Below are 13,128 nucleotides of genomic sequence, written 5' to 3' on the forward strand. Positions count from 1 at the left end.
TGTCAGGTCACAGCCTGAACAAGTACGTGAGCAAGTGAGTGCCTAGAGCAGGTTGAGCCTACATCCATCCACCCCATCCTCTATCTCAGTAGTGCTTCCTGGGGCACGTATGCAGTCTCAGTCTGAGCCCCCATCCCTGTCTTTCTCCCTTCTCCTGGTGCTCCAGAGTTTGAACTGGAGAGGGCTGTGTTCCTCAGCTCACCCTTTTCTCCAGGCTGTTGCTGGGAGAGATCAGTTGGTTCCTCTTTCTTTGATATCTTGCTCTGTGGCGCTCTGTTATCACCTTTGTTTGCTTTACATAAATCTAGGTGAGGAATTTGTTGTAGATTTTCTTCTCTCAGCAAACAGAAAGGCTACTATGTGTTATGATCTTTTCTGCAGGTGTTTTTACAGCAGTGGTGGACCCTGGAACCACTGTGTGGCAGTTGACATCTGGAATTACTGACATCTGGAATTACTATTGGAATTACTGAGAACATGTGAGTTTGTGTCACGAAAGCAGCCTGTTTAGAGATTCCATTAAAAAAAAAAACAAAACAAACAAGGACAGCAGGTAGTGTTAAAAGTGAACATGAAAATGAAAATACGTCCACTACGACACTGGCTTGAAATAGATGGACTTGCTAGAAATAAGCTACATATACAGCTATTTAATGCTCAGGTAGTGCAACTCAGCAGTGTCCCTGGACTGAAGGACCCCAGACGCTACTGAAAGATGGCACTGTTAGTAGGCTACACTGTGGCTTCTTTGTATTCCTTGTGAGATATATTGGTTTGGTTCTGGGAGAGAGTGGTGGTGAGGAGAGGTGTAAAAATTTGTTAACTTAAAGTAAAAAATTAGTCAAAGCTTCAAAGATACACCCACTACAGAGGATGAATCAGTCAGAGTAATGTACCCAGAGAAATAAACTTTCTTAATTCATGGAACTCTTGAAGGATATTTTAAGGGCACACTCTGCTTCAGTTGCCGGCTTCTTTAATACTATGCAAATACCAGCAATTCAGCTATATTGGGAGCACATGCATGCAGACTGTGCTTTGTATTAGCACAGCCCATGAAGTAAGGAAGTCAGGTATTTCACTAGAAAGGAAACCTAGCCTGTCTCACTCCAGTTTATAGGAGGTAGAGAAGGCTCTTTTAATATGTGTATACCTGATGGCAACATTAAGACACAATGCTAGCCTGACTAGTTTATTACAAATCCTAGTCATTTGGGGAGATGGGGAAGGAAAGATGGGCAATAGAAAAGACATATAATAAAAGCAAGGAGTCTTTGTAGGAAGCCAGAGGGAGCCACCACGGATTCCAGCATTGCTCATAGGTCAGATATTGATCTTCAGTAGTGATAGGTTGTCTGGGGTTGTGTTTGGCTGACAATGACGACAGTGACTCTTTAAAACAGCGGTAACAACTTATTTATAAGTCAAAGTGGTCAAGTCAGCTCTCTTTGGAGTGGCAGCTTATGGCTTTGGGATCGCAGCAGAAACTCCCTCGTTCCCATCTTCTGAGTCTTGCCAGCAGATAAGAGGAAGCAGGGAGATGCCCACCTGCATCCTTTTTTTCACAGGACATGATGGTATCATTCCCCAATTTTCCCATACCAAGCTGGAATTATTTGATTACAGGCCAAATCTTCCGCCAGTAAACACTCTTGAGCACTCTCTTCCAGAGGCAAGCAGCTCCAAAAAATATTTTCAAATGTAAAATTGTCCACACAGTGATGTCAACTGCCACACAGTAACAGCCATCTCTCATCTCCTAGATAGGTCAGTTTTGTTGCAAGAAATGCCTTGGAAAGCAAGCTTTGAGCCAAAAACAAAGAAGACATAGCCTATTTTGTATTAAAGAATTTTACATATACATATATTTACATATACATATTAAAGAATTTTACAAATACGTACACATAGCACATGCAAGCTGAATGTGAGTTTTGCCAATTATACCATTGACAGCAAGACAGCATATGTAGAGAAACAAAATATATTTGTAAGTTAGGAAGAAGCAACACCAATTAGTGAAAAAGCATTTCACATCTGCAAAGAATTAATTGGAAACTAGGTGAGTAGTAAATAGTGACTCCTCCTCCACAGTAGGCCTTTTCTTCCAATGAACAAGTGCAAGAATACTGTTAGGGTATTTTCAAGTCTACAGAACTGATTCTAATTGAATTGCCTTTGGAATTCAAACCAGCAACATTTGTATCAATCTATTGCTAAAAAGCACTATTCTTTTTTTTTCAGTATTTGGGATGCAGTAGTGTCTACAGCAAAACATTTGCATAGGTGGTTGGAAGTTCACAAATTTATTGTTTTCTTCTGAATTTCAAGAGGTCAAAGAAAGCATGCTTAGTAAAATAAAGATAAATTAGCTTCAGAACTAAGAAACAGTTTCAAACTTTCCCAGACTAAAGGAGTGCTGTTTTATTCCACCAATGGGAAGCATTATGGTGGTGTGTGGAAGGTTTGGGAAGCATTATGGGATTGCAAGACAACTGTGTTTTGGGATTACACAGGATTTATTATGGGATGTTTATGGGAGGAATTAAAGGTGGAAAAATGAGGGAGTCAGGTGGTTTGGAGAGGGAGAAGCTTTTGAAAACAGAAGTGGAATGGCGTTAAAGTAGACTGGTAGCATGTACATAGTTTACTAGTTGGTATTCTCATCTGGTCATGCTCTGCACCTGATCAGCTTGCCCTACTTTCTTATTAAATTCCATTCTAACACTTTCATGTGTGAGAGATTGAGAGATCCTCCACTGAATGTGCACATAAAAGAGTTAAGTGCCTGAAACAAGAATCAGACTGCAAGTCATGGGCCTTTGTGCCTGTGGTGTCAGCAACTGCAGTGAGTGAGAGTATGCAAGAATGTAATTGCCAATGAAGATAAAGACAAATGAGTTGGTGAAAGGTGAAGTGGCTTGGAGGTGAGTGAGGGCCAGCTCCAGGTGCAAGAGCACCCACTGACCAGGGATGCATAAGTGGATGTGTGCATACCAGCAAATGGAGCGTGGTTGCAGCCTCAGGGTCTCATGCATTCAGATTACGTCAACTGGAGGGATGCACGCATGTCCCACATACATAACATATGCCTACAAGAAATAGAAGCATTTGAATATACTGACACTCCTCTTCTATAACTTTTTAAACCCTCCTCATTTCTAAGCCAGTTGTCTATTCTACAGGCTATGCTTCACCTGAAAAGCTGAAAATGAGTCCTTGATTATGTAACCAAGTGAAGTATTTGGACCTCTGAATGCAATATTGAAGCATACAATTCTTCTCAGAATGCATAAAGTGTTTTTCATTATTGTTTTCTTGGATTTACTCTTTTTGTACAGAACAGAGGTAACTAGAGGGACACTGTAGCATTTGTGGATCTGTTGTCTTTGCTTTTGAGATAACTATGAAAAATGAAACACTGGAAGACAAAGCTCATTGCAGAATAATATTTATAATCTCAGTGTACAGAGAACGTATCAAATATGCAAGTGCTAACACAGACTGAATTAAGAATTGAGCATGCAATCTCAGGTGTTGAAAATACAATTGTCTATTAGGCTGTAGGATATGAAGTTTGTTCAGCTAAACTGAAATATATGAAGTATACTCAATGAAGTCCATCCCATATCAGTAGCTTTATTACTCCAGCCTTAACATCAAAATTTACAGAGAAAATCCATGAAGGAGAAGGTGTTGGTTTATTTTAAATACTCTTTTATAAGTAAATGTGATGACGGGATATACTGTAATTATGAATTATTATAGAAAGTATGACTCCATCAAACATGTCTAGACAAACTTCACATTCACAGCACTCTATACCACCAGTGTAGACTGTTAAATCCTGCTAAAATATGACCAACCTATTGGAAATACATTTCCAGACTCTATCAAACTTAGAATAAGCTTCTAGGAATGGTTAACAAGGCAGAGATAGGAAAAGGGATAACATATTAGTTTGTTCCTTTTAATTAGCACATCTTTAACATTTGTTGACACTTAATATAGAAAAGACATTAAAAATTACATTATTTATGGTGATTTTCTTTTACAAACTGAATGCTTCCCTAGGACATACAACTCATTCTGAATTGAAATGCAGATTCTGTTCAGACCAATAGATGGCACAAACCATTTATTTCACTATATTCATCACAATATTGTAATGTCACAGAATCACGTATTACCTTCAACGTAGGACTTATTGTTTTTAGAATAAATGGGGATATATAGCAACACTAAGACAATCAATGGCATGGCACTTACATGAATTATCAGCCAGGTGTAGAAAACATTTAGAAGTAATACAAGAATTCAATTCTACCATGTCATGCAATAAAAATAGTCAACAAACACACATTACATTTTAAGCTCATTGTATATTTATAACAACTAGAAATATTGTTAAATATAAAGTACTTACTGAACACTGCAAAAAATGAACCTAGGATGAAAAGGTCCTATTGAGATAGCCTTTCAAAAGATATATCTACTGGTGAAACTTTTAACTTCACTGGCTAATTCCATAATTACAATGTGACTAACAGAATTCCTATAATGACAAATGCCGGGAACAACTTCAGCAGTTGGCAAAATACCTTGTATAGAAAATAACAACAAAACTTTTAGAAGTCTAGAGTAGAAACAATACAGATCAGGTTAAACTGACAACTGGGAAAAAAAAGTAGCCATTTATTGTACAATTAGGAAGAGGTTTAAAAGAAGCAAAAAATAACCAAACCTCTAAAAAAAATTATGAATTTGACACAAAAAAATCAAGAACTCCAAATACACGCCTAAGGCAAAGCTAAATATCTTAAAGTCAATCACACAACAGCATCTTTGAAATGCACATCATTTCAGAGCCAGGTGAAAAACACTTTTTATCCAATGTAGAAGAGAATCAGATAGTTTTAAATGCCAACAATGCCTACATATTTTGAATGAAATACTTGCAAGCATACTTCTGCACAAATCATTTGTGACAGAGGCAATCGTGGGTTATCAGGCTCTGTAGAGGGTTTCTCTAAACAAGAAAAAAAAAACAATAAACAGTATAAAACATAATTTCTAGTTCAAAAGAAAAAAAAAAAACAACAACAAAGTCCTGGAATAAACTAGTTGCTTCCTTTGCTTTTACAACTAAATCTTGGAAAATCTTAGTTCTCAGAAAGAAAAGAACAATGGAAGTGATTCATACTGAAATTCAAGATTGAAGAAAGAAATCTCATTGATGTTGTGAAGAATACAAAGCTTGTTATCCTACAATATTGACAAAATTATTGAAATAGTAGAGAAAGAAGAATCAGGCTGTAGTGGAAATGCTAAATCACAGCTTCAAACAGTGATTGAGCACCTGGTGGGAAGTCAAGGCCAACCCAGGGGAGCTCAGTTGTATGCAGCGTACCTGAGTGACAAGAAAGGATGGAGCCAGGATGCATCTCTTCCCAGATCTTATTTAAGGGTTGGCAGTGAAGAAGAGGATATCTTTCTGGAAGTATGTGCACATCTGAAGCCTTCTGAAGGTGTCTTCTTTCCCTTATTTCTGTGTCCACTGCAATTCCTCGCTTGCCTGGGCTCTTGCTACTCTGCTGTCATTGTTGCACTTACTATTATATTACACAGACTATCAGGGTCCATTTCCTAAGCTGCAAAGATAAGTTATATAATTATAGGATGTAATGGCACTTAATTTCATATTTTTGAAGAAATACTACAATATCATGTCACTTTACAGGCTACGCCACTTAGCTTTATAACAGTTACTTATAGCAGAGTCACATATTAAATGCTGCTGAGTTGTAGGGTAAATTATCCTCATCTCTGTTGGGCAAATTACAGCTTAATAATATGAGGACGTGTAAATAATGTGAAATTCCTGGTTTAGTTATCTCAATAACAAGTAATTTATCAAATAACTGTGGAAAACAAAAAAGCAGTCAAATGATGGGCTGGAATATATAAGTAAGAATGTTTTTATACACTGAGCCAAGAATTTCTAACTAAAATGCTAATAAGTATCAGTGTCTTAATTTTCCTGAAATCTAATACAACTGCAAGCTAACAAGGCCATAGATAGTGCTCATCCCATTCACCTCTGATTAGATCTTGTGCAATGAGTCAGTTCAACAGGTAGAACTGAAAGAGAACTTTCTACTGAATCAAACCAATTTTCACTATATTATTGCTAAATCCAATGCGACAGGAAGAGAGGGAACATACAGCCAGCCATGAAAGAAGCGAGGATGAAGAATTGCCTTTTAAACCACACCAAAGCCTAGCTAGTAGATTAAAGTAATTGATAAGACTGTATATTTAAAGTAATTAATGTGGTACACCTTTAGTCTGGGACATGTGACAAGAATGATAGAAACACCTGAAATTTTGTAGACAACATTTCCTCCCTGCTGAAGAACACATTTTTATAACTAAACTCAGGAAGTCAGAGCTGTGTTTCCAAAGCAATGTTACAATGACATCATTTAGCAGGGAAAATACTCTAGTTTTATTACAAGTATCAACATTGGAGCTGTTTGCCTTAATTCCTGAACAGGTCCAACACTTGCATTACATTTCCAGGATATAATGGAGATCAGTAACCAAGTTACCAATCACAAGAGAAATTATTTGTTACTTGCAACAATTGAGCTATAATTCTAAATTTAGAGAACTTGGCTTACCTGGTATTATGTATTTGACCCTTACAATATGACTAGTTCTGTTGAATTAGCCTGAACATGTGATGTGGTATTTATGCCAGCTGCAGAAGGATACTATGCCTGGCTTGCCATAACAAAATGTAAATACATTTGATTTAGCAGAGTAAACTTGAGTAAAGTACTGGTTAGCATCTTGTGACTATTATGCTTTGGCTCAATCCTAAGTGAACTAAAACCAGATTTATTGTTATGAAACCACGGTTCTTTCAAAACTCCCTCTCTAATCAGGCTGCAATGTGCACACATTACTCAGTTGTATACAGGTATGACAATAATAGTCCTAAGTAGGCATGTACCAGGGGCTTACCTACAAGAATAGTTTGGGAGCCTATTACCTTTGCTCTTGCTCTGCTAAATTCTGAAAATACACTACATCTTTCTTCTTCCCTGTTTATCCATTTGTGTGTATCCATTTGCTGCCATGAAAACAAAATCAGTGGTGGTGAGCCCAAGTCCATGGGGTCAGATGGGATCTACCCAAGGGCACTGAAGGAGCTAACAGAAGTGCTTGCCAAACTTTCCATCATTTATCAGCAGACAAATACTGAGTTTCATGGTACAGGACTTTCATTGAAAAGTCATGACAGTCAGGTGAAGTCCCTGGTGACTGGATGAAAAAAAAAAAAAAAAAAACGCAACATCACACTCATTTTTAAGAGGGGTAAAAAGGATGACCCTGGGAACTACCAGCTGGTCAGTCCCAACTGGTCAGTCTTACCTGTATGCCAAGAAAGACCATGAAGCAGATCTTCCTGGAAGCTATGCTAAAGTATATAGAAGACAGGGGGGTGATAGAGCAGAACCAACATGGCTTCACCAACTATGATGGTATAACTGCATCAATGGACAAAGGAAGAGCCACTGAAGTCATCTGTCTGGGCTTCAAGTAAGGCCTTTGGCACAGTAACCCACAACATTCTTCTCTTCAAATTAGAAATATATGGATTTGAGGGATGGATTGTTCAACAGATGAAGAGCTGGCAACAGGACTGAGTCCAGAGAGTGCTGGGCAATGGCTCTATGTCTGGATGGAGGTTAGTTACTAGTGGTGTCCCTGAAGGTCAGAGCTAGGATCTGTTAGATCTTTAGTTAGATCTGTTAGATCTGTTAGTTGTCTTTAATGTTTTTGGCAATAACATCAACAGCTGGGTCAAGAGCACCTTTAGCAAGTTTGTGGATGACACCAAGCTGTGAGGTGCAGTTTACTCACTGGAGAGACAGGATGCCATCCAGAGGGACATTGACAGGCTTGAGCAGGTTGAACCTCATGAGGTTCAACAAATCCAAGAGCAAGGTCTTGCATACACAAGACCTTCTCCCCCCCCCACCCCCTTCCCCCACCCCTACTACCAATGCAAGCTGGAGGAGACAGGATAGAGCAAGGATAGAGCACAGCCCTGCTATAAAGGACTTTGGAGGTACTGGCTGATGGCATGAGCCAGCAATGTGCCCTCACAGCCCAGAAAGCCAACTATATCCTGGACTGCATCAAAAGTAGTGTGGCCAGCAGGTCAAGGGAGGAGATCCTGCCCCCTTACTCTGCACTGGTGAGGCCTCACCTGGAGTACTGCAGGTACTCCAGATGTGGAATGCTCAGTACAGAAGAGATGTGGACCTGTTGGAGAGCCTCCAAAGGAGGGCCACAAAAATGATCTAAGAGATGGAACACCTCTCCTGTGCGGATGTGCTGAAAGAGCTAGGGCTGTTCAGCCTGGAGAAGGGAAGGCTCCAAGGTTTCAATAGCAAAAGGGTGGTGGTACTAGAAGGAAGGGGACAGACTCTTTAGAAGGGTCTGTGGTGATAGGGGAAAAGCTTTCAAAATTAAAGAGGGTAGATTTAAGTTGGATATAAGGAAAAAGTATTTTACAGTGAGCTTGGTCAGGCATTGGCACAGGTTGTACAGAGATGTGGTGGAAGACCCCCTCCCTGGAGAGGTCAGGCTGGACAGGGCTCTGAGCAACCTGATCTAGCTGTAGATGTCCCTGTTTATTGCAGGGGAGTTGGACTAGATGACCTTTAGAGGTCCCTTCCGACTCTAAGGATTCTATGACTCTACTGTTGTAGACAAAGTCCAGGCCTATAAAATAGTGCATTTAATGTTTGCATTAAGGCACTAACTTTGAATTTAAGACAGGAAAACTTTGAATTCTGCATCTGTAGAAGTCTGCAGGCAGACTTCTAAATAATTCTCCATCACCTATCAGAAGTGTTTTTTGTCTTTTATTTTTAATGGCACAGGCATGGAAGCAGAAAACAAATATTTGTTTAAAATTCAAATCCTGTGGTATTTAGCGTATCTAGAAAAGAAGAAAAATGCTGGATCAGAAACAAACAAAAATGACTACCTCAGTAGGAGATAGCTCGAGTGAAATTCTCTTTGAAAATGATTATTGCTGAGATGGAAATTACAAAGTATTGTCTGACAAAAAGAATGACAATTAGAGTCATACATTCTACGCGTAAGATACTGCAACAGAATGAATAAAAAACCCTATTATTAGCTATTTCCTTATAAACCTTACTGAACAGGCCCCTCCAAACTACAAAAATGCTATACATTAACATTTGGTGGAAAGTTTTCTCTCAATGGAATATAACTATCACTCTCCATGTAAAAGTATCTATATTAACAAAGGAAATATGAACTTGTCATAGTTTTATGGTTTTTGTTATTGGTATTCCACATCATAGCATGATGTTGTACACTGGGAGTTAAAGAGTTAATACGCCAATTCACAATGAATTGTGGATAGTTCCGGGTACCTGGTTCTCAGAAGAGAAGAACTACATACTATATACCCCAGAGGACTTTGCATTGTTGTTTCTGTTCAGAGAAAAAGACAAAACTATTCTCATATCACAAGACATCCCCTTTTCCCCTCCTGCTTGGCCTGGCTAGACGTCTTGACTCAGCATTAGAATAAGGTCTTTGGTTTTTGGACACTCATTTTATTTATTAGCTTCAATTCTAATTATACTGTATTATAACGTGTTATCTTGCATTCCAATATCTTACTTAGTAAATTAGTTTTGTTTTTCCTTAGATCATTGCTGCTGGTTTTGTTTTCAGGCCCATCTCCCTACCTTTTCCCTGGCCATAGCTCTGTGGGTCCCCCTGCCTGCTAGTCATGGAGCAAGGCAGAATCAGCCTGTAAACTGCTGACAGAACTGAATCACTACTTAAAGAAATCGTTATTCCATGTGATTACAGGTATGGGTCTTTGAGAAGAGTTTAGAGGTTCCTTGTCCCAGGATTGTGACAGAAATAGGAGGCAAATTGATTTTGCAAGTACGCTACAGCAGAATTAAGAAATGTATTGATTTTACAGCCAGTTCTATTCCGAGAGTTACTTCAAGGTCAACCAGTTTTCAGTGGTTAAGTCTTAACATTCACATATATATGATTATTTTCATAGAAAATCTGTCGTAAGACAGATCCAATAATCAATTCATTTCATCTTGTCAAGAACTACTACAGCAGCACTTTCTACTTAGATATCATAGGTTCTAATTTATCCGGTAAAAATTGGTTAGGTAACTTAGGTAACTTTTAATTCCTTCTCAGTGATTATCAGTTTAGTTTATAACAAATCTGAGGCACCTTCACTGAAGTTACACTTCTGTAATAAAGCTTTTTCAGTAATACAATATCACCAAACCAAAACTCTGCCAAAATACTAGGGTCTTTTCATATTTAAAAAGAGTAAGTCAAAAGAATGCACGCTACAACTTCATCTCTGCAAGACTGCTATTGGTCAACGGTCTCTTGCATCCTTCCTAAACTCATGCTTATAGCTTCCCTCCTTCCAGAATCAAGAGTTTCTCTGAATAAAACACCTGGTTAACATAATAATCGAAGCAAGCACATTTTCAGTCATTCTCTTGCCCAAACAGACACACAAAGAAACAACAAACAAACAACTCCACCAATGTACACACAATAAGATAAGCTCAGGTATAACAAATTTGAAACCTGATGACATGCACTGCCAGTCCCATTAAGAAAAACATGGAATTTCTTACCATTAGCTTGAATAGCTGCAGAAATATTTTCACTTAGGCACTTGTACACATTCAGCATATCTAAATAAATTCTTCCAAGCTGAATCACAAAGGGGTGGCCAACTGCTTTACACGCTCTCACATTGGTTTTCAGAATGCTACCAAGCTGCTTAACTGTTTCGGGATCCTTCAGAATATCAACATTCTGTTGAAAAAATTGAGTTAATTCGTTTCAGTTAATAAAAATGCCATTTATCTTCTAGTACAAAAATGGTCACTTTCAAGAATTTATCTTACACCCTGTTAAGGAATGTTCTGTAAAATTCTTTAAACTGTATTTAAACCACTCTTAAATCATTTCAGTCTTCTCTCTCCAAACAACACTTTTACTGTCACATCAACCATTGCTTTAGTTAAGTGCACCCCAGATAGTTCACCTAATTCCAGGGGTAAAAACAAGCAAACAAGAACAACAACAAACATTCAGCAGTTCTATTTTAATTGAACACACTGCTAATTTATGGTCTTACTTTTGTTGCCTGTTGAATTATGCTGTCCCATACTTGATTGGGGAGCAACATGTATTTTTCTATCAGATGCTCCTGTACAGTCTGGTCTGTTTGTGCCCCAATCATGTATCCTACTGCTTCATAGAACGTGTGCACCTGATTGGAAAAACAAGAAGTCAAACAGAAAGATAAAGGAAGAGTAGCTAAAAGTTTACAGTGTTCAAAACTAGCAGGCAGTAAAAGATGAAAATGGGTTTCCAGTCACTAAACACATACTTTCCATTTGAGTTTACAAGATCTTTCTCCACTCTTTCCTTACTCACACCACATTTAAAGTAAGCCTCCATTCCCTTCCAATACTACTATGTACATCTCAGAGACTTTTACCACCATATCCTGAAGCAAGCAATTTCAGGCATATGCTTTCTCTTACAATACAATTCCATTTATTTCTTTTACAGAACTTTGGGCTAAATCAAGTGTAAGAAAACCAGAAGTTGGAGCTCAATACCTCCCTCTGCCCAAGGTTTCCTTATGCCACTGCAATGCATCAGCCTATGCTGTGCATGCACTACACTGTCAGAGCACATCCTCTCTGCAAGTATTCTCTTGCCCCTGCGCATGCAAGACCCCTAAGTATGCTACCACAGTAGAATATCCTTCTTTGCTAATCAAAACCTCAAAATCAGATTTACTATCTCATTTACTTGTAAAAGCATTCTAGAAAAAAAAAAAAAAAAAAAAAAAAGAATTTCAACTCAGCACACTTTAATTCTCCTTCCAAGAATTCTAATTAGGACCTTAATAACTCTGACCATACTATTTGTAACGTGACACTGTCACTGACTGACACACACCACACACACACACACACACACAATATGACTAAGAAATACAATTCAAGCCTTAAAGACTACTACCAATGTTTGTTACATCACAACTTTTTACTGGTCTTCACAAATTTATTCACACTCCTCAATTAAATGTACCTGTTGTGGTTGAAGGTCACAGATGATTGTATTTATATTGTTCAAGATTTCATCAATGAAAGGCATTACTTCTCCCACTTGAACCTGAACAAAATGTCGGCGGCACTTTTGTGCTATTTTTATGAAGGTATCACAAGCCATATCCTGAACACCATCATGGGTTTCTAAATCAAATCAGATCAGTTACTGTTTTGTATTTTCCCCCAGACATGCACATGTACAGAGCATCATTTTTTTTTCTTTAAGATTAAAGTTAGAACAATAAATGAAAGAGATAATTACCATGCATAAACTCAAATAGCTTGTTGACTACTGTCTTCAAGAACTTCCAGTGAGCTCTCAAAAAACGTGGGTATTGGCCTACTATATACATTATATTTGATGCAATAATGGCTTTGTTGTCTTTTCCTCTCTTTTGTTCACAGAGCCCTAGGAGATCCTACAATATAACATATTATTAGTTTCCTCCCCAGGTTTGTAGACTAAAAGAGCAGTATAAAGGCTAAAATAAGCTATAATAATGATACAGTAAAGTAGTTGCTATTATTAATCTCAAAGCCAAAATAATTAAAAACAAACAAACAAAAAAAACTACAAACCATCAACCCTAGTTAAGGATCGGGACAATTTCTTAAGTTTCAGCCAAACCTAGAACACCACATTTTCAGTCATGCATTTTAGATGTAATTAATAATTTATACAGGGCAGACTACAGTAACTCTCAGTGTTGAGTACTGACCAACCAGATGATACTGATAAACATATAGGTATTACATAGCAAGCAGGGAAAACTAAATCCTCTCTGCAGAATTTTTATGATGCAACATTGATGCATAATTACTCCGGTAAATAACATTTTCTTCCTGTACTCTTTCCACACGCACATTTACTTAAAACGAAGTGGCA

At 38.0% G+C, this 13,128-nt stretch overlaps 1 protein-coding gene across 1 annotated transcript in view; it reads right to left on the minus strand.

Annotated features, from left to right (window-relative positions):
* Positions 1–1,835: 1,835 nt before the first annotated feature.
* LOC109366389 (exportin-1-like) overlaps positions 1,836–13,128 on the minus strand; it is a 32,428-nt gene continuing 21,135 nt past the window's right edge. Inside the window, exons 9-13 of the mRNA XM_085218477.1 lie at positions 12,505–12,661; positions 12,223–12,386; positions 11,255–11,389; positions 10,746–10,929; positions 1,836–5,651 (exon numbers count right to left, since the gene is read on the minus strand). Of these exons, the coding sequence (XP_085074603.1) occupies positions 5,647–5,651; positions 10,746–10,929; positions 11,255–11,389; positions 12,223–12,386; positions 12,505–12,661 (645 nt within the window). The 3' untranslated portion in view covers positions 1,836–5,646. The remainder of the gene's footprint in view (positions 5,652–10,745; positions 10,930–11,254; positions 11,390–12,222; positions 12,387–12,504; positions 12,662–13,128) is intronic.

Source organism: Meleagris gallopavo, chromosome 2 (genome assembly GCF_905368555.1).
Source record: "Meleagris gallopavo chromosome 2, MGAL_WU_HG_1.1, whole genome shotgun sequence".
NCBI classification, from domain to species: Eukaryota; Metazoa; Chordata; class Aves; order Galliformes; family Phasianidae; genus Meleagris; species Meleagris gallopavo.